Genomic DNA, 25644 nt, shown 5'->3' on the forward strand with positions numbered 1-25644 from the left:
TTGACAGGAATTGAGATGGGACGCCATGTTGCGTTTGGAGAGCCACTGATGTGCCTAAACATTGAAACCCCCCACAAGTGACACCATTTTGGAAAGTAGACCCCCTAAGGAACTTATCTGGATGTGTGGTGAGCACTTTGACCCACCAAGGGCTTCACAGAAGTTTATAATGCAGAGCCATAAAAATAAAACAAAATTTTTTTCCCACAAAAATTATTTTTTAGCCCCCAGTTTTGTATTTTCCCTAGGGTAACAGGAGAAATTGGACCCCAAAAGTTGTTGTCCAATTTGTCCTCAGTACGCTGATACCCCATATGTGGGGGGGAACCACCGTTTGGGCGCATGGGAGGGTTCGGAAGGGAAGGAGCGCCATTTGGAATGCAGACTTAGATGGAATGGTCTGCAGGCGTCACATTGCGTTTGCAGAGCCCCTAATGTACCTAAACAGTAGAAACCCCCCACAAGTGACACCATTTTGGAAAGTAGACCCCCTAAGGAACTCATCTTGATGTGTTGTGAGAGCTTTGAACCCCCAAGTATTTCACTACAGTTTATAACGCAGAGCCATGCAAATAAAAAATATTTTTTTTTCCACAAAAATTATATTTTAGCCCCCAGTTTTGTATTTTTCCAAGGTTAGCAGGAGAAATTGGACCCTAAATGTTGTTGTCCAATTTGTCCTGAGTACGCTGATACCCGATATGTGGGGGGGAACCACCGTTTGGGCGCATGGGAGGGCTCGGAAGGGAAGGAGCATCATTTGGAATGCAGACTTAGATGGATTGGTCTGCAGGCGTCACATTGCGTTTGCAGAGCCCCTAATGTACCTAAACAGTAGAAACCCCCCACAAGTGACCCCATATTGGAAACTAGACCCCTCAATGAACTTATCTAGATGTGTTGTGAGAACTTTGAACCCCCAAGTGTTTCACTACAGTTTATAACGCAGAGCCGTGAAAATAAAAAATCTTTTTGTTTTCCCACAAAAATTATTTTTTAGCCCCCAGTTTTGTATTTTCCCAAGGGTAACAGGAGAAATTGGTCCACAAAAGTTGTTGTCCAATTTGTCCTGAGTACGCTGATACCCCATATGTTGGGGTAAACCCCTGTTTGGGCACACAGGAGAGCTCGGAAGGGAAGGAGCACTGTTTTACTTTTTCAACGCAGAATTGGCTGGAATTGAGATCGGACGCCATGTCGTGTTTGGAGAGCCCCTGATGTGCCGAAACAGTGGAAACCCCCCAATTATAACTGAAACCCTAATCTAAACACACCCCTAACCCTAATTCCAACGGTAACCCTAACCACACCTCTAACCCTGACACACCCCTAACCCTAATCCCAACCCTATTCCCAACTGTAAATGTAATCTAAACCCTAACCCTAACTTTAGCCCCAACCCTAACTGTAGCCCCAACCCTAGCCCTAACCCTAGCCCTAACCCTAGCCCTAATGGGAAAATGGAAATAAATACATTTTTTTTTATTTTTCCCTAACTAAGGGGGTGATGAAGGGGGGTTTGATTTACTTTTATAGCGAGTTTTTTAGCGGATTTTTATGATTGGCAGCCGTCACACACTGAAAGACCCTTTTTATTGCAAAAAATATTTTTTGCAATACCACATTTTGAGAGCTATAATTTTTCCATATTTTGGTCCACAGAGTCATGTGAGGTCTTGTTTTTTGTGGGACGAGTTGACGTTTTTATTGAAAACATTTTTGGGCACGTGACATTTTTTAATCGCTTTTTATTCCGATTTTTGTGAGGAAGAATGACCAAAAGCCAGCTATTCATGAATTTCTATTGGGGGAGGCGTTTATACCGTTCCGCGTTTGGTAAAATTGATAAATCAGTTTTATTCTTCGGGTCAGTACGATTACAGCGATACCTCATTTATATCATTTTTTTATGGTTTGGTGCTTTTATACGATAAAAACTATTTTACAGAAAAAATAATTATTTTTGCATCGCTTTATTCTCAGGACTATAACTTTTTTATTTTTTTGCTGATGATGCTGTATGGCGGCTCTTTTTTTGCGGGACAATATGACGCTTTCAGCGGTACCATGGTTATTTATATCTGTCCTTTTGATCGCGTGTTATTCCACTTTTTGTTCGGCGGTATGATAATAAAGCGTTGTTTTTTGCCTCGTTTTTTTTTTTTTTTTCTTACGGTGTTTACTGAAGGGGTTAACTAGTGGGACAGTTTTATAGGTCGGGTCGTTACGGACGCGGCGATACTAAATATGTGTACTTTTATTGGTTTTTTTTTTTTATTTAGATGAAGAAATGTATTTATGGGAATAATATTTTTTTTTTTTTTTTCATTATTTTGGAATATTTTTTTTAATTTTTTTTACACATTTGGAAAAATTTTTTTTTACTTTTTTACTTTGTCCCAGGGGGGGACATCACAGATCAGTGATCTGACAGTTTGCACAGCACTCTGTCAGATCACTGATCTGACATGCAGCGCTGCAGCCTTCACAGTGCCTGCTTTAAGCAGGCTCTGTGAAGCCACCTCCCTCCCTGCAGGACCCGGATCCGCGGCCATCTTGGATCCGGGGCTCGAGCAGGGAGGGAGGTGAGGAGACCCTCGCAGCAACGCGATCACATCGCGTTGCTGCGGGGGGCTCAGGGAAGCCCGCAGGGAGCCCCCTCCCTGCGCGGTGCTTCCCTGCACCGCCGGCACATCGCGATCATCTTTGATCGCGGTGTGCCAGGGGTTAATGTGCCGGGGGCGGTGCGTGACCGCTCCTGGCACATAGTGCCGGATGTCAGCTGCGATAAGCAGCTGACACCCGGCCGCGATCGGCCGCGCTCCCCCCGTGAGCGCGGCCGATCGGCTATGACGTACTATCCCGTCCAGGGTCAGATAAGCCCAGGGCACCTCGACGGGATAGTACGTCTAAGGTCACAGAGGGGTTAAGGATCCAATTTGGGATCATTCAAGTGCTTGATTGCAAGCAGATTAAACATGTGTGTTAATGTGTGTTTATATGCTCAACCGTGTGTGTTGATTGAGCTAACTACTAATGAGGACTGGGAATGTGAATTCTAGATGATATATAACAAAGTTGCTAAAAAATGTAACATAGTAACAGTTAGTAAGGCTGAAAAAAGACATTTGTCCATCCAGTTCAGCCTATATTCCATCATAATAAATCCCCAGATCTACGTCCTTCTACAGAACCTAATAATTGTATGAAACAATATTGTTCTGCTCCAGGAAGACATCCAGGCCTCTCTTGAACCCCTCGACTGAGTTCGCCATCACCACCTCCTCAGGCAAGCAATTCCAGATTCTCACCGCCCTAACAGTAAAGAATCCTCTTCTATGTTGGTGGAAAAACCTTCTCTCCTCCAGACGCAAAGAATGCCCCCTTGTGCCTGTCACCTTCCTTGGTATAAACAGATCCTCAGCGAGATATTTGTATTGTCCCCTTATATACTTATACATGGTTATTAGATCGCCCCTCAGTCGTCTTTTTTCTAGACTAAATAATCCTAATTTCGCTAATCTATCTGGGTATTGTAGTTCTCCCATCCCCTTTATTAATTTTGTTGCCCTCCTTTGTACTCGCTCTAGTTCCATTATATCCTTCCTGAGCACCGGTGCCCAAAACTGGACACAGTACTCCATGTGCGGTCTAACTAGGGATTTGTACAGAGGCAGTATAATGCTCTCATCATGTGTATCCAGACCTCTTTTAATGCACCCCATGATCCTGTTTGCCTTGGCAGCTGCTGCCTGGCACTGGCTGCTCCAGGTAAGTTTATCATTAACTAGGATCCCCAAGTCCTTCTCCCTGTCAGATTTACCCAGTGGTTTCCCATTCAGTGTGTAATGGTGATATTGATTCCTTCTTCCCATGTGTATAACCTTACATTTATCATTGTTAAACAATAAAATACTTTATTAATACCTAATTAAACCAGATTGAACATGATTAAAATAAGGTTTTGCTTCCTCAATAAAAAAAAAAAAGGTATACCATATATATATGCGCGTGACCTATTAAAAAATACAAAGTGGATTATACCACATTATGAATCCTATCTGCACAGCTCTGGATAATGATAAACTGTTGGAACTTTCCAACAGCTGGGTGCGTGTTCCTGCATATACGCTTACCAGTTTACCCTATTATAACTGGTTGGGTTTGTTGTTTTACACTTCTCTCAGGTGAATTGATATTAAAACTTATGGTGTTAGATTCTGCAACTTATGCCCTGAGAAGCAAAGTTTCGTGGAATAAAATATAAAAAAAATATATCAATAAATGGCATAAAGCTCCATCTCCTGATTTAACCCTTTGGGTGCTAGGCTATCCAAGGAGAAGATCCACTTAGATTCTGCACTTGACATTACTTTAATGTAATCACCACCGCTTGGATTTTTATGTACAGTTTGGATGCCAAAAAAGGAGATTCCCTTACACGAGTTATTGTGTTTCTCATAAAAATGTTGTGATAAGGGATGTCCCATAAAGCCCTTTTTGATGTTGTCCAAGTGTTCCTTGATACGGACCTTAAGGGGCCTTTTTGTGCAACCAACGTAGATTTTTTCACATGGGCATCTGAGAATGTAAATGACCCCCACTGAGTCACATGTTATTGCGGACTTGATTGACTATTTATGGATGTTGTTTGCATCCAAAAAAGACGTGTAGGTTTTTTTGCCACAGTTCGTGCATTTGCAGCAGGAGCATTTGCCGCATGATGTGAAACCCATAGTTTTACTTGTTGGATGCTTGCTCATCTTCTTGAGGTTGCACAATATTGGCTCAGTAGTGGGAGCGAATAGGAAACCTAAATTTTGGGCTTTTGTGTACATAAACCTTGGGTTTTGAGGTAGTAGATCCCCAATACATTTATCCTCCTGAAGTACGGGCCAATGCCTGCGGATTATATTGTTGAACTTCCTATATCCAGCATGGAATTGGGTAATAATGGGTAACCGGTTTATCTGTTCCTGGATTGTGGATGAGCCAGGATTCTTGTTGGGTTTGTATATCATAGCTTCCCTAGACATGTGTATTACTTCATTATTAGATTGACTTAGGGTTAGCGGGTCATACCCCTTCTCTAAAAGTTCAGCTGTTAAACGGTTACTTTCAACATGGTAATCTTTTATGTTGGTGCAATTGCGTCTGATACGCATGTATTGACCCCTTGGGATGTTCATTAGCAAGATAGGAAGGTGACAGCTGGTCATGTGAATAAAGCTGTTGGAGTCTACGTCCTTGCGGAAACAGTTAGTTATCAATTTGTTATTTTCTACACAGATGGTTAAATCCAGGAAGTTTACACTTGTTTTGCTTACAGTTGGTGTGAATTCTAGACTGTATTCATTGGTGTTTAGGCTTGAGGGAAATGAATGTAGGGTTGCGGCTGGACCATTCCAAATGAATATGACGTATTCAATGAAGCGGCGCCATAAGGTTAGTCCTGTCCGCAGAGTGCTGCTTTTATATATATGGTTGTCCTCCCATTTGCCTACATAGAGGTTTGCATATCCGGGCGCGAAACGCGTACCCATCGCGGTCCTGTGCGTTTGAAGATAGTTTTGATCTTCATTTTAAAACAACTATTTTAGGTATGAACTCAATGCTATCCAAAATAAATTCAATTTGTGATTCTCTGTATAGCCCAAGTGCCTGGAGGTAAAATTTTGCAGCCTGGCAGCCCTTTCCATGATCAATTACAGTGTAAAGGGATTTAATGTCTAATGTTCCTAAAATGAAGTTTTTACACCATTCTAGTTGGTTTAGGATTTGTAGCGTGTGATTTGTATCTTTTAAATATGCCGGTATTAGTGGCATGCACCGTTGTAGGTGTGAGTCTACATAGTGTGACAAATTAGCTGTTAAGCAGTTGATGCCAGAGATGATTGGCCTACCAGGGGGTGTGTTGTGTTTTTGTGGATCTTGGGAATGAGGTAAAAGATTGCTACACTAGGGGTTTTATTGTTGATGAATTGACATTCTTTTTTGGTTAGGATGCCCAAAGATTTCCCATTTACAGCTAGTGTATTGAGTTTCTTAGTGAATGGTCGCGTGGGGTCTGAGTGAATTTTTCTATAGGTGATAGTATCATTCAGAAGTCTCAATGATTCCTTGTGGTACACGGAATGGTCCATTACCACAATGCCACCCCCCTTGTCTGCCGGACGGATGATTATCCCATTATTTTCTTGGAGATCAATAACCGATTGTCTTTGACAGTTCAGGTTGTGATATGTGAATTTCTGGCATTTATTGCTTAATTTCTTAATATCCTTAGTGATCATGATTTCAAAAGCTTTAAAAGTATTCCTGAACTGGGTTAAACGCTGATCGTTGTGAAAGGTTGGTATGGACATAATCTGAGGTGGTGGTTAGAGTTGAATAGTGTGTACTAGGGTTGGTAGCATTTTTCTGTAAAATATATATACGGTATATATTTTTTATTGCAAGATTTATTGCAAAAAAATGTTTTGTGCTTACATATAAATTGAATGGATTGGCAGTGGAGGTAGGAGCGAATTTCAGACCCTTTTGCAAGAGTGATAGTTCATGAGAGCTTAGGTTGAAAATTTTTTTGATTATTCACACTATTTGTACAGTTTTTTATTGTTTTATTTTGGGCGAGTTTCCCACCCCTCTTGCCTCTTTTTGTTTTAGGCCGGGATCACACATGCGAGAAACACGTCCGTGTCTCGCATGTGAAATCCAAGCTCTGGTTCCGGCACTTCGGAGCGGAGCGTGCGGCCGCATAGCAACACATGGAGCCGCACGCTCCGCTCCGCTCTGCTCTGGAGTGCCGGCGCCAGAGCTTGGATTTCACATGTGAGACACGGACGTGTTTCTCGCATGTGTGATCCCGGCCTTAAACTTCTTACCCGAAAACAATCCTGATTCATGGCCATGTGTGTTTTGGAATGGGTATTTTTATTGTTGGGGTTACCTGTACCTACAATGGGCCTATTCGGGATTTTTCTTGAATTAGTTGCCTGTATACGTTTTTTGAAGGAATTATTTGTTTTTAAAAAGTTCCGATTTGGTCTGTTGTGTCCATTCTCAGTTGTTTTAGAGGGTGATCTCCGATATGGAGATGTGGATGGAGTAGACTGTTCCCATTCCTCCACGTTGTTTGGCTCCCCAACCTGTAAGGTTAATTGAAAAAAACGATTTTGGGTTGGGATTCCAATTGATTCTAGAATTGGAGATTCTAGTGGTAAAGAGCCCACCCCATTGGATTGTGTACTATATGCTAGTGCCTCATCCTGAGGTGAATCGGTGTGTGTCGGGTTGTTGCTATTCCGAGTAGATACTGGCGTATACTGTGTGGAGTTGCTATATGTTGAAAAGACCAGTGACGCATCCATTGTGTTATGGGTGGAGGTTAAGTTTAGTTCGTCTAAGGTTAAAAACTTGGTTACTGAACCTTCATTAGGTTCTTCATAACTTTCTGGTAACACGGATGCTGGTATTTCTGCCAGTGGGATATTATCACGGGCAAGTTTTCTAATTTTTTTTTAAATTATGATCTCTTTTTCTTTTAATTTATACATGATGTTGGAAGTAAAATCATAAATACTATCATCATGATTAAAAGCGTCTAGTTGGTTAAAGAGTTGAGAGATCGTGGAACTAGTCTTGCTAAGGTTTGACAATAGTTTGTCAATAATAAACTGCATGGCCTGATTGGTGACCCCACCATACAGGCAGAATGGAGAAACTTGAAAATAGTTTTTCCTAAAGTCACCTGCAAGTGTTTTGTAGATTTTAAGACCCCTAGGGACTGTGCCAGCTTCGACGTATTTCTACAATAAAGCCACCTCCCACATATCTCTTATTTCAAGTATTAGTTGTTTCTCCAATGCTCGAAGTAGATTCTTAATTTCATTTTGATTTCGGTTTGTGGTGCAGTTTTTGCTGTGGGAGAACTGTTTTTGGATGTAATTGCACCGGAAGTCCCTATCTCTTTTGAGGGCATCGATGGCCATGATGGAGCAGCCTATGTGATTAAAGGGACACTGTCACCTGAATTTGGAGGGAACAATCTTCAGCCATGGAGGCGGGGTTTTGAGGTTTTTGATTCACCCTTTCCTTACCCGCTGGCTGCATGCTGGCTGCAATATGGGATTGAAGTTCATTCTCTGTCCTCCGTAGTACATGCCTGCACAAGGTGCAATCTTGCCTTGCGCAGGCGTGTACTATGGAGGACAGAGAATGAACTTCAATCCAATATTGCAGCCAGCATGCAGCCAGCGGGTAAGGAAAGGGTGAATCAAAAACCCCCAAACCCCGCCTCCATGGCTGAAGATTGTTCCCTCCAAATTCAGGTGACAGTGTCCCTTTAAACACAGAAGAAAAGACTATATATAGAAATGGAAGAAACACTGGCGCTCCAGATAATTCCCAGAAAGGAATTGAATAATTAATGGGGAATAGCACAAGGGAGAGGACAGATCTCTATAAAGGGGTATGTCTATATCTATATGTAAAGGGTAGGTTTGGATGCGGGCACTAACAATCCTGATGAAGAAAGCTAGAGCCCTTGAAACGCGTTGGTTTACTGCCCATATCGTATCTATCTCCTCTGGCTCCGTAGCTCGGTGACGTCACCTATAGCTCCACCCACCACCCTTTACTGCCACCTCGCTGTGCTCCCTGGCCGGAAGCAACGAGGTTCTCGCGGTCTAGCGGCTCCTGCCGCTACGTCTCTCCCAGCTGACCGCACCATCACAGCAGCATGCCCGCTACCCCAGGGTTCACGGCATTCCGCCATTAAGGAAAACAGTGAGTACATCCTGATCACATATGTATGCACACAACTTGTGGAATCAGCATAATAGATATATCTAGTGAATCAGGAAAGCCTCTGTCCAAACCTATACATATGTAACATTTGTCTTAATTACAGCACCATTTAACCAGCTCAACAGTATCCCATTCCTGCAAAGTTCACATTGTTCCACTATTCTTCTGTATCCGGAGTATAACCAACAGCATTGAATTCACTATATGTATATCCATCTAGATCACAGACCATAAAGTTTGCAAATCTGTTTAAACAGGAAGGATCGTTAAAACTCAGGGAAATAACCATTCCTAGCTGTAACAGAAGGAATTGTGAATGTGCATCTACACAAATCACGCAAAGTAAGAACTAATACTCAATTATACGTTTTTACCATCTCTCTCTTTTTTTTGCAAACCCAGTAAGTGAAGGGGAAAGGAAGGAGAAAGGGAAAGAGGGGGGGAAAAAAAACAGCACACATTTGCTTTTTCATCTCTGATCCCACCAGGGTGGATTTGATTTAAATCTAACTGATTTAAATCACTAGTCAGTAAGGCTTGATTTAAATCAGTGATTTAAATTAAATTTCTACCTAAACTAGTTCTTGCTACTTTAACCCCTTCATGACCCAGCCTATCTTGACCTTAAAGACCTTGCCGTTTTTTGCAATTCTGACCAGTGTCCCTTTATGAGGTAATAACTCAGGAACGCTTCAACGGATCCTAGCGGTTCTGAGATTGTTTTTTCGTGACATATTGGGCTTCATGTTAGTGGTAAATTTAGGTCAATAAATTCTGCGTTTATTTGTGATAAAAACGGAAATTTGGCGAAAATTTTGAAAATTTCGCAATTTTCACATTTTGAATTTTTATTCTGTTAAACCAGAGAGATATGTGACACAAAATAGTTAATAAATAACATTTCCCACATGTTTACTTTACATCAGCACAATTTTGGAAACAAAATTTTTTTTTGTTAGGAAGTTATAAGGGTTAAAATTTGACCAGCGATTTGTCATTTTTACAACGAAATTTACAAAACCATTTTTTTTAGGGACCACCTCACATTTGAAGTCAGTTTGAGGGGTCTATATGGCTGAAAATACCCAAAAGTGACACCATTCTAAAAACTGCACCCCTCAAGGTACTCAAAACCACATTCAAGAAATTTATTAACCCTTCAGGTGCTTCACAGCAGCAGAAGCAACATGGAAGGAAAAAATGAACATTTAACTTTTTAGTCACAAAAATTATCTTTTAGCAACAATTTTTTTTATTTTCACAATGGTAAAAGGAGAAACTGAACCATGAAAGTTGTTGTCCAATTTGTCCTGAGTACGCTGATACCTCATATGTGGGGGTAAACCACTGTTTGGGCGCACGGCAGGGCTTGGAAGGGAAGGAGCGCCATTTGACTTTTTGAATCAAAAATTGGCTCCACTCTTTAGCGGACACCATGTCACGTTTGGAGAGCCCCCGTGTGCCTAAAAATTGGAGCTCCCCCACAAGTGACCCCATTTTGGAAACTAGACGCCCCAAGGAACTTATCTAGATGCATAGTGAGCACTTTGAACCCCCAGGTGCTTCACAAATTAATCCGTAAAAATGAAAAAGTACTTTTTTTTCACAAAAAAATTCTTTTAGCCTCAATTTTTTCATTTTCACATGGGCAACAGGATAAAATGGATCCTAAAATGTGTTGGGCAATTTCTCCTGAGTACATCAATACCTCACATGTGGGGGTAAACCACTGTTTGGGCACATGGTAAGGCTCGGAAGGGAAGGAGCGCCATTTGACTTTTTGAATGAAAAATTATTTCCATCGTTAGCGGACACCATGTCGCGTTTGGAGAGCTCCTGTGTGCCTAAACATTGGCGCTCCCCCACAAGTGACCCCATTTTGGAAACTAGACCCCCCCAAGGAACTTATTTAGATGCCTAGTGAGCACTTTAAACCCTCAGGTGCTTCACAAATTGATCTGTAAAAATGAAAAAGTACTTTTTTTTTTTCACAAAAAAATTATTTTCGCCTCAATTTTTTCATTTTCACATGGGCAGTAGGGTAAAATGGATCATAAAATTTGTTGGGCAATTTCTCCCGAGTACGTCGATACCTCATATGTGGGGGTAAACCACTGTTTGGGCACTCGGCAGGGCTCGGAAGGGAAGGCGCGCCATTTGACTTTTTGAATGGAAAATTAGCTCCAATTGTTAGCGGACACCATGTCGCGTTTGGAGAGCCCCTGTGTGCCTAAACATTGGAGCTCCCCCACAAGTGACCCCATTTTGGAAACTAGACCACCCAAGGAACTTATCTAGATGCATATTGAGCACTTTAAACCCCCAGGTGCTTCACAGAAGTTTATAACGCAGAGCCATGAAAATAAAAAATAATTTTTCTTTCCTCAAAAATGATTTTTTTAGCCTGGAATTTCCTATTTTGCCAAGGATAATAGGAGAAATTGGACCCCAAATATTGTTGTCCTGTTTGTCCTGAGTACGCAGATACCCAATATGTGGGGGTAAACCACTGTTTGGGCGCACGGCAGGGCTCGGAAGGGATGGCACGCCATTTGGCTTTTTAAATGGAAAATTAGCTCCAATCATTAGCGGACACCATGTCACGTTTGGAGAGCCCCTGTGTGCCTAAACATTGGAGATCCCCCAGAAATGACACCATTTTGGAAACTAGACCCCCAAAGGAACTAATCTAGATGTGTGGTGAGGACTTTGAACCCCCAAGTGCTTCACAGAAGTTTATAACGCAGAGCCATGAAAAAAAAAAAAAAAAATTTTTTCTCAAAAATGATCTTTTAGCCTGCAATTTTTTATTTTCCCAAGGGTAACAGGAGAAATTTGACCCCAAAAGTTGTTGTCCAGTTTCTCCTGAGTACGATGATACCCCATATGTGGGGGTAAATCACTGTTTGGGCACATGCCGGGGCTCGGAAGTGAAGTAGTGACGTTTTGAAATGCAGACTTTGATGGAATGCTCTGTGGGCGTCACGTTGCGTTTGCAGAGCCCCTGATGTGGCTTAACAGTAGAAACCCCCCACAAGTGACCCCATTTTGGAAACTAGACCCCGAAAGGAACTTATCTAGATGTGTGGTGAGCACTTTGAACCCCCAAGTGCTTCACAGACGTTTACAACGCAGAGCCGTGAAAATAAAAATCATTTTTCTTTCCTCAAAAATTATGTTTTAGCAAGCATTTTTTTTGATTCACAAGGGTAACAGGAGAAATTGGACCCCAGTAATTGTTGCGCAGTTTGTCCTGAGTATGCTGGTACCCCATATGTGGGGGTAAACCACTGTTTGGGCACACGTCAGGGCTCGGAAGTGAGGGAGCACCATTTGACTTTTTGAATACGAGATTGGCTGGAATCAATGGTGGCGCCATGTTGCGTTTGGAGACCCCTGATGTGCCTAAACAGTGGTAACCCCTCAATTCTACCTCCAACACTAACCCCAACACACCCCTAACCCTAATCCCAACTGTAGCCATAACCCTAAACACAACCCTAACCGCAACACACCCCTAACCACAACCCTAACCCCAACACACCCCTAACCATAACCACAACCCTTATTCCAACCCTAACCCTAAGGCTATGTGCCCACGTTGCGGATTCGTGTGAGATATTTTCGCACCATTTTTGAAAAATCCGCGGGTAAAAGGCACTGCGTTTTACCTGCGGATTTTCCGCGGATTTCCAGTGTTTTTTGTGCGGATTTCACCTGCGGATTCCTATTGAGGAACAGGTGTAAAACGCTGCGGAATCCGCACAAAGAATTGACATGCTGCGGAAAATACAACGCAGCGTTTCCGCGCGGTATTTTCCGCACCATGGGCACAGCGGATTTGGTTTTTCATATGTTTACATGGTACTGTAAACCTGATTGAACACTGCTGCGGATCCGCAGCCAAATCCGCACCGTGTGCACATAGCCTAATTCTAAAGGTAAACGCTGTTTCCCATGAGTTTACAGTTCAATGTAAACCTACGGGAAACAAAAATTGCTGTGCCCATGCTGCGGAAAAACTGCACGGAAACGCAGCGGTTTACATTCCGCAGCATGTCACTTCTTTGTGCGGATTCCGCAGCGGTTTTACAACTGCTCAAATAGAAAATCGCAGTTGTAAAACCGCAGTGAAATGCGCAGAAAAACCGCGGTAAATCCGCCATAAATCCGCAGCGGTTTAGCACTGCGGATTTATCAAATCCGCAGCGGAAAAATCCGCAGAGGACCAGAATACGTGTGCACATACCGAAACCCTAACCCTACCCCTAGCCCTAACCCTAACCCTACCCCTACCCCTACCCCTATTCTAACATTAGTGGAAAAAAAAAAAATTTCTTTATTTTTTTATTGTCCCTACCTATGGGGGTGACAAAGGGGGGGGGTCATTTATTATTTTTTTTATTTTGATCACTGAGATATAATCTATCTCAGTGATCAAAATGCACTTTGGAACGAATCTGCCGGCCGGCAGATTCGGCGGGCGCACTGCGCATGCGCCCGCCATTTTGGAAGATGGCGGCGCCCAGGGAGAAGACGGACGGGACCCCGGCTGGATCGGTAAGTATGATGGGGTGGGGGGGGACCACGGGGGGGGGAATCGGAGTGCGGGAGGGGTGGAACGGAGCACGGGGGGCGTGGAACGGAGCACGGGGGGTGGAACGGAGCACCGGGGGGGGGGTGGATCGGAGTGCAGGGGGGGTGATTGGAGCACGGGGGGAGCGGACAAGAGCACGGGGGGGAGCGGAGCACTGGACGGAGGGGAGCCGGAGCAGTGTACCGGCCAGATCGGAGGGTTGGGGGGGGCGATCGGTGGGGTGGGGTGGGGGCACACTAGTATTTCCAGCCATGGCCGATGATATTTCAGCATCGGCCATGGCTGGATTGTAATATTTCACCCGTTATAATAGGTGAAATATTACAAGTCGCTCTGATTGGCAGTTTCACTTTCAACAGCCAATCAGAGCAATCGTAGCCACGAGGGGCTGAAGCCACCCCCCCTGGGCTAAACTACCACTCCCCCTGTCCCTGCAGATCGGGTGAAATGGGAGTTAACCCTTTCACCCGATCTGCAGGGATGCGATCTTTCCATGACGCCGCATAGGCGTCATGGGTCGGAATGGCACCGACTTTCATGACGCCTACGTGGCGTCATGGGTCGGGAAGGGGTTAACATGCAAGTAGATGAAGATTTTTAGAATCACTTTTTATATTACTTTTTTCTCCCCAGTTTAATGGGTTAATCATTCATATATGGACACCACTGTTCTGTTGTACTTAGGAAGGAGAAAAATAATCCTGACCTTAATAACAATTTAACTAGATTTATTCAACTGAAACAATAACATTACAGCATGTTATTTGCTTAAACAAACATCCATGTTTGTTAACCAATTTGGATTATATATAGTATATAATATTATTATATATTATAAGAAACTTAGATGGTCAGCCCAGCCGACGCATGAAAAACTTAAATACTACTGTCCCTGCTGTCCTCTGTAGCTCACTTGTCGTCATCTTCATCATCATCTTCTTCTTTGTTCCTATTCATAATCTGGAAAAGAAAAACAAGCTTTCCTGCTTTATTGGGTCCCAACCGATTTCTCAATTTAGAATGAATGAGTCCAAAGGAAGAGAATATTCTTTCAACGCCTGCAGAAGAAGCTACTGCTGTTAAAAGTGAAATCATTACTTGAACAGTCTCTAAATCCAAGCGCTTAAGTGACTTCCACCAGTTTACTGGTGTGACCTTCCTTAAAATATCTTCAGCAAACATATATTTCTTGAATGGTTCCCCCTTAGCTCTGAAGTTTATTATAGTTGGCATTAAAGATGGATGATTGCTGGATACCCATGTCATAGCTAACTCCTCTTCCTCAGCACTTAGGTTTTGACCCTGATATTGGATATTGACAATATTTGCCAAAAAATGAGCTGGAGTCAGTGCTTGTCCCATTCGTTTGTTTACTGCTTGTAATTTAATTCTGTCCATGGGTAGTTCTGTTTTTAAGTGTTCACTCAGTTCCTTCCAAATTTCAACAGCATCCGCAATAAAACAGCTATTTTTCTGTATTTTGTTTAAAGCTTAAGAGATGGGTTTCAGGAAGCTCAGCATATGTTCAACATTTCTCTTAAGCCCAATGTTGAGGATTTTGGCCGTGACAGTGCCATCTATTTTATCTCGATTTTCTTCACAAAGTGTCATCAGAATAGGCCAGTTTTTGATATACTGCTCAAAACAGTCCACCACAGAGTTCCATCTAACATCTTGTGGGAGCGTTAGCTTGGTTCCACCCATCCTTTTCAGAGCTGCTGCAGCAAAATGATTATTACGGAAGTATTTGGCAATTTCAACAACCTTTATTTCTGGAACACTTAAGTCTTTGGCTAAGAGGTGCAGCAAATGAGCACTGCAACCATATGTTATTAGCAGCTTTGTATTCCCTCCCTGCTCTTCTAAATCTCTTCTCATCTTGGATATGTTTGCAGCATTGTCAGTGACCAAACTGCATACTAGACATTTGAAGTTTTGTTCACATGTCGTTATAGCTTTTACTGCCACTTCTTGTAAGTATTCTGCGGTGTGTGCATTTCCTGACGTATCAGTTGTTTGTGCAAGGAAGACTTTACCTTCTTCTGTTGTTATACAAGCACATACAATAGGATCATTGTGGACATTACTCCACCCATCAATACTTAGGTTAACAATTTTACCCTACAGAGCTGTTGCACATTGCTCCATTTCTCTGTCATACACTTGATCCAGCAGTTTCCCTGCAACATCAGCTCTGCTGGGTGGACTGTATCCTGGTCTCAGTGACTGAAACATATTAATGAAATGTGGGTTCTCAGTCAGACGGAAAGAAGAGTTCGTTGCATAAATAAACTGGGCAATTTTTTCATCAATCAACTCTTTTTCTAATCTGCTAGTTCTTATCGCAAACCTATCTATGGGGTAAAGGTTTTTTCTTCCTTTTGGGTGATGGTGGTATGTGGCTGTGGGTGTCTGATGATGATGATGCTGCTAATGAAGCACTATCCTGGATGGATAACTCTGAAACTGTAGAACAGGATGATGGTGATCTTGGAGGTGGATAGTTTCCAGAATCCATGAATTCCCCTAAACAAAAAAAGTCAATGCTGTTATTTTATTGTTTATACAATTTCTGCTTATTGTACACAACACATCACTGCCCCTGCCCCAAAAGGAATATTTGTTTTTCTTCATAACTGTACCAAATGACAGTAACATGCAGTAATAATAAGAAATATAATTTTTCTCACACATGACAGTTCAGCCTTTAGAAATAGGATTCAATAAAAATGTTTACCAACCTGAAGATCCTGCCTGTTCAGAAGTGTTTCTTTGGTCATCTTCATCACCGCACTTCTCATCATGTTGCCTCATTCGCGCCACCAGGCCTTGCATCTCTTTGTTGCATCGTTTGCATTTTGCACGCATGCCTGCCTTACCGATAGGCGAAGGAGCTTCATTAAAATATTCCCAAACTGGGTCTCTTTTACGGCCTGCTGCCATTATAAGGAAAGAATGTAATAAACCTCAGATCTTACACACAAACAGATCCAGACTTGTCCGTCTGTGGCTATGCTGCAGTATTGTGCTCAAAGTTTCACTTTCATTTTCTTGTCTGCTTGCCCTTCCTCCTCCTCACACTTAGATTCACATTCTTCTTGTGTTGTGCAGATCTATTCCACTCCAAACAAGCAGAAACATATTGTCTAACTTCTTGGACTTGGCACTGAAGGAGTTAATTCTGTATTCATAGGTTTGTAGAACAATAGGATTAAGGTTTTTTCTCAACTCTGTTCATGTTGTAACATTTTTGCCGTGAAGAAGAGGCTGGGACCTCTGCGGAGTCAAATTCAGTTTTGAGAACTGCGTAAGTAAAGCGAGCGTCTGTGATAATATAGGAGAGAAACTGCCCACTAATCCTACAGAAACCTCTGGAAGAGCATGGCATTGTGAATGTTACACATATACAGCCTTTATTCTACTGAGTTAAACAACTCAGCTTTATCTCATGATGGAAGAACCTTTGGATGGTAAAATATTTTCCTCAAAAAGCAGTTTTTTGAAAAAAATCCGATTTAAATAAATAAAAAATCCGATTTTTTTTATTTTTAAAAAAAAAAAACATTGATTTTTATCCACTCTGGATCCCACTACACCCTCAAAACAGGTTCTACACGTAACCATCTATGGCAAAAAAAACAGTAAGTGGCTTGAACCTATATATTTTTTTTCTCTCATACCAATTGCTATAGCCCTTTTGCATTGTCCCTTTTGTGTAGATAATGCGTGAGTTTCACCTGCGCTAACTATAAACAAAACTCATTGGTTACTGAACCTGGAGAACAATGTTATAACCAAACTTTCGGAACTGTAGGCCATGTGGTTCGACAAATCGGAAATGGCTTCAAGAGTGTTTTTTTTTTTTTTTTCTTATTAATAAAAAATAGGTTTAATAGTAACAGTAGAGTTTAGTATTCTAGAAAGTATTCTTAAAAAGGCTTATAAAGAGTGGCGTAAGGAGTAATCCAAGTTCATCAAGACGTTTTTCTTGTGTTCTACACTCTTACAGTATGGCAACCATTTACTTCCTTTTTCTGTACAGTGATGCGTCAATTACATATATGATAACTTTTAGCACTGGGGATTAATTAGTCCAGGAAAAAAATAATTATATTATAATATACAGTACAGACCAAAAGTTTGGACACACCTTCTCATTTAAAGATTTTTCTGTATTTTTATGGCTATGAAAATTGTAAATTCACAATGAAGGCATCAAAACTATAAATTAACAAAATGTGGAATTATATACTTAACAAAAAAAAGTGTGAAACCACTGAAAATATGTCTTATATTCTAGATTCTTCAAAGTAGCGAGATGGTTTTGAGGTGAGCTGGACCGCAGAGTGAAGGCAAAAGGGCCAACAAGTGCTAAGCATCTCTGGGAACTCCTTCAAGATTGTTGGAAGACCATTACCGGTGACTACCACTTGAAGCTCATCAAGAGAATGCCAAGAGTGTACAAAGCAGTCAAAGCAAAAAGGTGGCTCCTTTGAAGAACCTAGAATATAAGACATCTTTTCAGTTGTTTCACACTTTTTGTGTTAAGTATATAATTCCACGTGTTAATTCATAGTTTTGATGCCTTCAGTGTGAATGTACAATTTTCAGTCATGAAAATACAGAAAAATCTTTAAATGAGAAGGTGTCCAAACTTTTGGTCTGTACTGTGTGTATATATAGATAGATATAATGACGCTTGTTCTCGATAATCTTTCAGTGTAACCTTTAAGCACTGTTAGTGGTTTTATAAACTGTATACACATTTCTCAGTTAGCTCAGTGTACAGAAGTCAGGAAGGAAGATGTGGTGATAAACTGCCAAGACTCCCACAGATTGGTAAAAACACCACTCTCAGGTTTGCAGCTCTATTGTACGTATATGGGCCTGTACATTCACTCTCTCAGAACTATGCCCTGACCCATAGACTACCTACTGAGCCCGTACACTGCTCTGCCCACAACTCATGCATGACTTCAGAGTGGTATTTAAAACAATTGATGCGGGTCTAAGGACCTGGATCACTACCGATCAGCAACACTATTCAGAGCACAAATATATAAAAACGTTTTATACAGTGACAGTTACACTATAACTAAAGACAAATAAATGCAATTTGTGGCTTATAGCTTAGTTATTTAGTGGCACCACCACCACATGAATACTTACCAATGGCATCCTCTGAAGAAATGCTGATATTATCAGTGTACAGATACTCTAGGAAGGCGCGAAACACTGGATAAGAAAATTGGTTCATTTCAATTACATCTTCATTGCTGTCTTGTAAAAATGAACGAAAATGTTGACATCTATAGGAGAGAAAATAAAGATTAAAACGTACAATCCCGAATCTATATACAGTGGTGGTCAAAAGTCCTGCATAGGATAAATTGGTTTTAAATGTTTTCTGTCGAATATCTTCGATGCTAATATGACATATTATATATGGTTTTGTTCAGAATACAATTTTGCATTCTCTCCCTGTAATATTTTTAGCTTTTGAAGCAGTTTTGCCTGAAATTATTGCAACAATATGGGAATTGAAAGCAGAACTAAATATTGTACAGCTTCAGATCCAAAATTAGCCAATCACAGATGAGGTTCTTGTGACCAATCATAACCTGGTATGGCAGGAAATCACATTGCATCACATCTGTTGCTTTGTTTGTTTGTTTTATCTGTTGGTCTATCTAGTGAATCATACTGTAGAGTTTTATGATGGGAGCCTTCAGATTTTTGTCAGCGGAGGATCGTGTACGAGTTGTGGTGCTACATGAAGAGGGTTATACTGGCCCCCAGATCGCAAGGAAGGTCGGCTGTAATCAGAGTACAATCGTAAGAATTTTGCAGAAACATAAGCAGCTTGGAATTACCCAGGACAGGCCCAGATCTGGTCGGCCCAGAAAGTCAACTAAACGGGAGGATAGAGTACTGATAACAACATCCCTTGCCAATCGAAAGCTCACCTCTCCTCAGCTTCTGCGAGAATGGCAAGAAAAGTGCAATATTGAGGTAGCAACATCAACTGTTAGGAAGAGATGTTTGGAAGCAGGATTGAGAGGGTGCAAGGCCCGAAAGAAGCCATTGATGACAGCCAGACAAAGGCGAAAACTGTGGGCATTGAAATATTTAAAATGGAGGAAGGAGGAGTGGGAAAAAGTGCTATTTAGTGATGAAAGCACTTTTTGCATTCTAGGAAATGATGGCAAGTCTTATGTGAGAAGGTTCCCACATGAAGAGAACAAGCCTGGGTCTGGGGCTGTATGGCAGCCAATGGTGTTGGAAGCTTCATATTGTGGAGGGTATGGTTAATGCACAAAAATACATAGACATCCTTAATAAGAAAATGCTGCCTTCTGCTTAACACTCTGAATTAAATACCGTAAAAAATAATAAATCTTAAAAAGTAAAATTTAAGTCTGTGTGAACTTGCATTGGAAGTGAATGAACTTAGAAACCTGTTCACCATTCTACACACTGTACTGGTGTAGGTATGGTTATGCTGTAAAAAAAAATCAAAAATGCGCATGCCATAACAATTTACACACTTGGGACATTCAAAAATGAGTATGGCATACAATGAGGGATTTCAAAAACATATGTTCCACCAGTTTCACTGTAGAGATGCAGAAGTATGAAACATAGTTTTCTTCACGCCTTTGCAGGACTTTTGAACACCATTGTACGTGCGCCTGACAACTAGTGATGAGCGAATTTGTTTGGAAAACGATCGCCAAACATAAATTCGGCACGAATATGGCACATTCAGATTCATGATCGGAAACCAGAGCAAAATTTTTATAAAATCTGTAACATTCGGTAAAAGTGTTGGGAAATCTTTGCGTTACCACAAAAATATTTTCAGCACTTTAGCAACGATAATGGTGGTGTATCATGAGCGTTTGGTACATGTTTGATGATCGGAGGGCGTTGCAGAGCTCAGAGGCGTGGCGTTCTTGTAACGTCTTTTTTCCTAACTTTGTGTGCACATTGCAGCTAGCCAATCAGGGTGCAGGAAATGCCCACAATGTCCTAACATAACAGCTTGCATCATTGGCTACTGAAATCACATGTCCCTCTCCATATAAATAGCGGACATCTTGTTTTAGCCACATTTTGACATCTTGTAACAGTGCAGAGAGGCTGCTCCTGACGCTGCCACTATTAACAGCAAGATTTTAGCTAGTTAGTTGGGGGTGAAGAGTTGTTCACACATTCTATGCCATGTTCATCAGAAGTGTACTCAAACGCTTCGCAGAGTCAAGAGGAGGAAATCTGCAACAATGCCCAAAGTATGAGGAGACTCATATCTTAGGCTCACACTGACTGTACTGTGCTGTCAGGGCAAGAAGAGGAGGGTGACTCCAATGGCAAGAAATGTGATAACACAGAGGATGATGTGTTAGATCCCAGTTGGCGTTAACATAAAAGAGATACACATCTAGGTAAATCATCTGAGGAGGAAGACGAGTTGGTTATGTTGGTATATTTCGCAGACACGTAGTGAGACAGCCACGACGAGCGATGCATCCTCAGCCACAACTGTGCCTGTGACTAGCAGCGTCGGTGGGTCTGCAGCTCGCAGGGGTAGCAAGGGTTGCCTAGCCTGGGCCTTTTGTGACACTTAAAAGGATGAGCCACCTCACGTAATCTGCCAAATTTGCAAAAAAAAAAAAAAAACATTGGGTCAAGGTAAAAAAAAAAGTGCAATAATTTGACTACTACATGTATGATCCTTCACATGCGCAATCAACATGCTTTACTGTGGGAATCCCACTGCGCAAAAATGTGGAGCAGCGGACCTCAACAACCATCAGCCGCCCCATCAATCGCATCTACTTCTTCTTCTTCCTCCTCTTGTTACCGTTCCAACTATTGAGATGGAAGTCTTCGACTACAAAACATCGGGTTCTTTACCCGCTCCATTCACGCTGACAGAGGGGCCGTCTTCAGCTATAATGGAAGCGGACATACCTGCTGTTTTTGACCGATCTCAGAATGAGCACACTACAAGTTTCTCAATCCACAGTAACACCTCTGCCTGCACCAGCCCATTGTTCTGCAGTTGTGGTCACGTAAAAGATTGTTTCCTCCCACTCAAGACAAAGCTAAGAGGTTGAACTCCACCATCTCCAATTTCTTAGCCACAGAAATGCAGCCTTTAAGCCTGGTAGATACAGACTGTTTCCGAAAGCTGATGGCTGTCACAGTCCCCCAGCACCAACTGCCTAATTGCCATTACTTTTCTAAGAAAGCTGTGCCTGCGCTACACCAGCATGTCGCAGACATCTCCTGTTTCTTCACAAATTCTCTGCCAGGGTACATTTCACCACAGACACTTGGACGAGTAAGCATGGCCAAGGGTGTTACATCTCGCTGACTGGGCACTGGGTGACTCTGGTGGCTGTGGGGACAGGCGCTGCTCCACAAGTCTTGGAATCCCCAAGGTTTGCAGGACAAACCTCTATATTTAACATTTCGCACCCCCCCTGCTCATCGACTTGCATAGATATTGAGGTCCATGTCAATGACAGTTAACAGGTTGATATGTGATGTGCCGACATTGTGGAATTCCACTCTGCACATGTTGCAGCAACTGTGGCAGTAGAAAGCAGACCTGATGCAGTATGTCATGTCGTATAGCCTGGGCCAATGCAGTACGGATGGGCGCATATCACGTTCACAAAGTGGGCACAGATTAAGGATCTCTGCACCCTTCTGAACAGTTTTGAAATGGCTATTAAGATGGCCAGCGCTGACTACGCAGTCATCAGCATCACTATTCCGGTCATCTATTAGCTGGAGCAGACTGAATAGCCTACGGGCGGAGATGGTGGTCCCAGAAGAAGAGGAGGAAGCAGAGGAGGATGCGGAAGGGATAACATTGTCTCTAAGTTCAATACGATAGTCATACAGGCGGGTGCCAATAGAAAAAGTGGATTACTGCGATCGAGGGTGGCTTGTGATAACAGACAAACTTATAGATGGTGCAAGATCTGAGGAACAAATGGAGGAAGAGGTGATGGGCGAGCAACTGTCAGATGAAGAGGATAATCCTCCCCTCTCTTTTGTACGTTGTTGGCGGGAGGGGACGGAGAAAACAAGTCTCATTTTTACCCAGCAACCAACACAGCATGGGTTTGGACCTCTTGGTAGAGCCCAACATATTAGTGCCTTCTTGCTGCACTATCTGCAACATGATCCCCGTATAGTTACAATTAAGAATAATGCTGGCTACTCGATTTCCACTTTATAAGATCCACATTATAAAACCAAATTTTGCCAGATGATTCACACCCTAGAAAGTGACCCACGAATGCTGGAGTAGCGAAACACGCTTTTCCCCAAGCCAACCTCCGGCACGTCAATTCGTGAACACCAAAACATTAGCAGCAGTGGTGGAAGTAGATGAATCAATTTCGGGGAGTCCTTTGACACTTTTTTGTTAGACCAACTCGTGCAACAGCACAAAAGAGTTCAAGTCTTACACATGGTGAACAAATGGAGAGTATGGTGCAGGAGTATCTAGAACTAAATATCAATACCATCAGGGAGGGTTTGGACCCTTTCACATTTTACTATTTCTACTGTGGTGAAATTGATACCAGTTCTGTGTTGTAAGACCCTCATTTCTTTAAATGTGAACACATCTTGTAGGGTGTTCATCTGCATCACTGGGTGTAGTGAAAGACCCGTGGGTCCCTATCAGACTATTTCTACTGTGGTGAAATTGATGCCACATCTGTGGTGTAAGGCTATCATTTCTTTAACCCCTTCATGACCCAGCCTATTTTGACCTTAAAGACCTTGCCGTTTTTTGCAATTCTGACCAGTGTCCCTTTATGAGGTAATAACTCAGGAACGCTTCAACGGATCCTAGCGGTTCTGAGATTGTTTTTTTCGTGACATATTGGGCTTCATGTTAGTGGTAAATTTAGGTCAATAAATTATGCGTTTATTTGTGATAAAAACGAAAATTTGGTGAAAATTTTGAAAATTTCGCAATTTTCACATTTTGAATTTTTATTCTGTTAAACCAGAGAGTTATGTGACACAAAATAGCTAATAAATAACATTTCCCACATGTATACTTTGCATCAGCACAATTTTGGAAACAAAATTTTTTTTGGCTAGGAAGTTAAGGGTTAAAATTTGACCAGCGATTTCTCATTTTTACAACGAAATTTACAAAACCATTTTTTTTAGGGACCACCTCACATTTGAAGTCAGTTTGAGGGGTCTATATGGCTGAAAATACCCAAAAAGTGACACCATTCTAAAAACTGCACCCCTCAAGGTACTCAAAACCACATTCAAGAAGTTTATTAACCCTTCAGGTGCTTCACAGCAGCAGAAGCAACATGGAAGGAAAAAATGAACATTTAACTTTTTAGTCACAAAAATTATCTTTTAGCAACAATTTTTTTATTTTCCCAATGGTAAAAGGAGAAACTGAACCACGAAAGTTGTTGTCCAATTTGTCCTGAGTACGCCGATACCTCATATGTGGGGGTAAACCACTGTTTGGGCGCACGGCATGGCTCGGAAGGGAAGGCACGCCATTTGGCTTTTTAAATGGAAAATTAGCTCCAATCATTAGCAGACACCATGTCACGTTTGGAGAGCCCCTGTGTGCCTAAACATTGGAGATCCCCCAGAAATGACCCCATTTTGGAAACTAGACCCCCAAAGGAACTAATCTAGATGTGTGGTGAGCACTTTGAACCCCCAAGTGCTTCACAGAAGTTTATAACGCAGAGCCATGAAAATAAAAATAAAAAATTATTTTCTCAAAAATGATCTTTTAGCCTTCCATTTTTTTTATTTTCCCAAGGGTAACAGGAGAAATTTGACCCCAAAAGTTGTTGTCCAGTTTCTCCTGAGTACGCTGATACCCCATATGTGGGGGTAAACCACTGTTTGGGCACATGCCAGGGCTCGGAAGTGAAGTAGTGACGTTTTGAAATGCAGACTTTGATGGAATGCTCTGTGGGCGTCACGTTGCGTTTGCAGAGCCCCTGATGTGGCTAAACAGTAGAAACCCCCCACAAGTGACCCCATTTTGGAAACTAGACCCCGAAAGGAACTTATCTAGATGTGTGGTGAGCACTTTGAACCCCCAAGTGCTTCACAGAAGTTTATAATGCAGAGCCGTGAAAATAATAAATACGTTTTCTTTCCTCAAAAATAATTATTTAGCCCAGAATTTTTTATTTTCCCAAGGGTTACAGGAGAACTTGGACCCCAAAAGTTGTTGTCCAGTTTCTCCTGAGTACGCTGATACCCCATGTGTGGAGGTAAACCACTGTTTGGGCACACGTCGGGGCTCAGAAGGGAAGTAGTGACTTTTGAAATGCAGACTTTGATGGAATGGTCTGCGGGCGTCACGTTGCGTTTGCAGAGCCCCTGGTGTGCCTAAACAGTAGAAACCCCCCACAAGTGACCCCATTTTAGAAACTAGACCCCCCAAGGAACTTCTCTAGATATGTCGTGAGCACTTTGAATCCCCAAGTGCTTCACAGACGTTTACAATGTAGAGCCGTGAAAATAATAAATCATTTTTCTTTCCTCAAAAATGATGTTTTAGCAAGCATTTTTTTATTTTCACAAGGGTAACAGGAGAAATTGGACCCCAGTAATTGTTTCGCAGTTTATCTTGACTATGCTGGTACCCCATATGTGGGGGTAAACCACTGTTTGGGCACACGTCGGGGCTCGGAATTGAGGGCGCACCATTTGAATTTTTGAATACGAGATTGGCTGGAATCAATGGTGGCGCCATGTTGCGTTTGGAGACCCCTGATGTGCCTAAACAGTGGAAACCCCTCAATTCTACCTCCAACACTAACCCCAACACACCCCTAACTCTAATCCCAACTGTAGCCATAACCCTAATCACAACCCTAATCACAACCCTAACCCTAAGGCTATGTGCCCACGTTGCGGATTCGTGTGAGATTTTTCAGCATCATTTTTGAAAAATCCGCGGGTAAAAGGCACTGCGTTTTACCCGCGGATTTCCAGTGTTTTTTGTGCGGATTTCACCTGCGGATTCCTATTGAGAAACAGGTGTAAAACGCTGCGGAATCCGCCAAAGAATTGACATGCTGCGGAAAATACAACACAGCGTTTCCGTGCGGTATTTTCCGCACCATGGGCACAGCGGATTTGGTTTTCCATATGTTTACATGGTACTGTAAACCTGATGGAACACTGCTGCGAATCCGCAGCGGCCAATC

At 42.1% G+C, this 25644-nt stretch overlaps 1 protein-coding gene across 4 annotated transcripts in view; it reads right to left on the bottom strand.

Annotated features, from left to right (window-relative positions):
* RCBTB2 (RCC1 and BTB domain containing protein 2) overlaps positions 1-25644 on the bottom strand; it is a 125498-nt gene that overhangs the window by 10014 nt on the left and 89840 nt on the right. For 3 of the 4 annotated variants that reach the window (XM_069758302.1, XM_069758299.1, XM_069758300.1), the window contains exon 10: positions 18575-18714. In XM_069758302.1, coding sequence (XP_069614403.1) covers positions 18575-18714 — 140 coding nt within the window. Of the gene's footprint in view, positions 1-17565; positions 17907-18574; positions 18715-25644 lie in introns of those variants that run through there. The other variant, XM_069758301.1, reaches the window with a different exon arrangement.

The sequence above is a fragment of the Ranitomeya imitator genome, chromosome 3 (assembly GCF_032444005.1).
Source record: "Ranitomeya imitator isolate aRanImi1 chromosome 3, aRanImi1.pri, whole genome shotgun sequence".
Taxonomy (NCBI): Eukaryota; Metazoa; Chordata; class Amphibia; order Anura; family Dendrobatidae; genus Ranitomeya; species Ranitomeya imitator.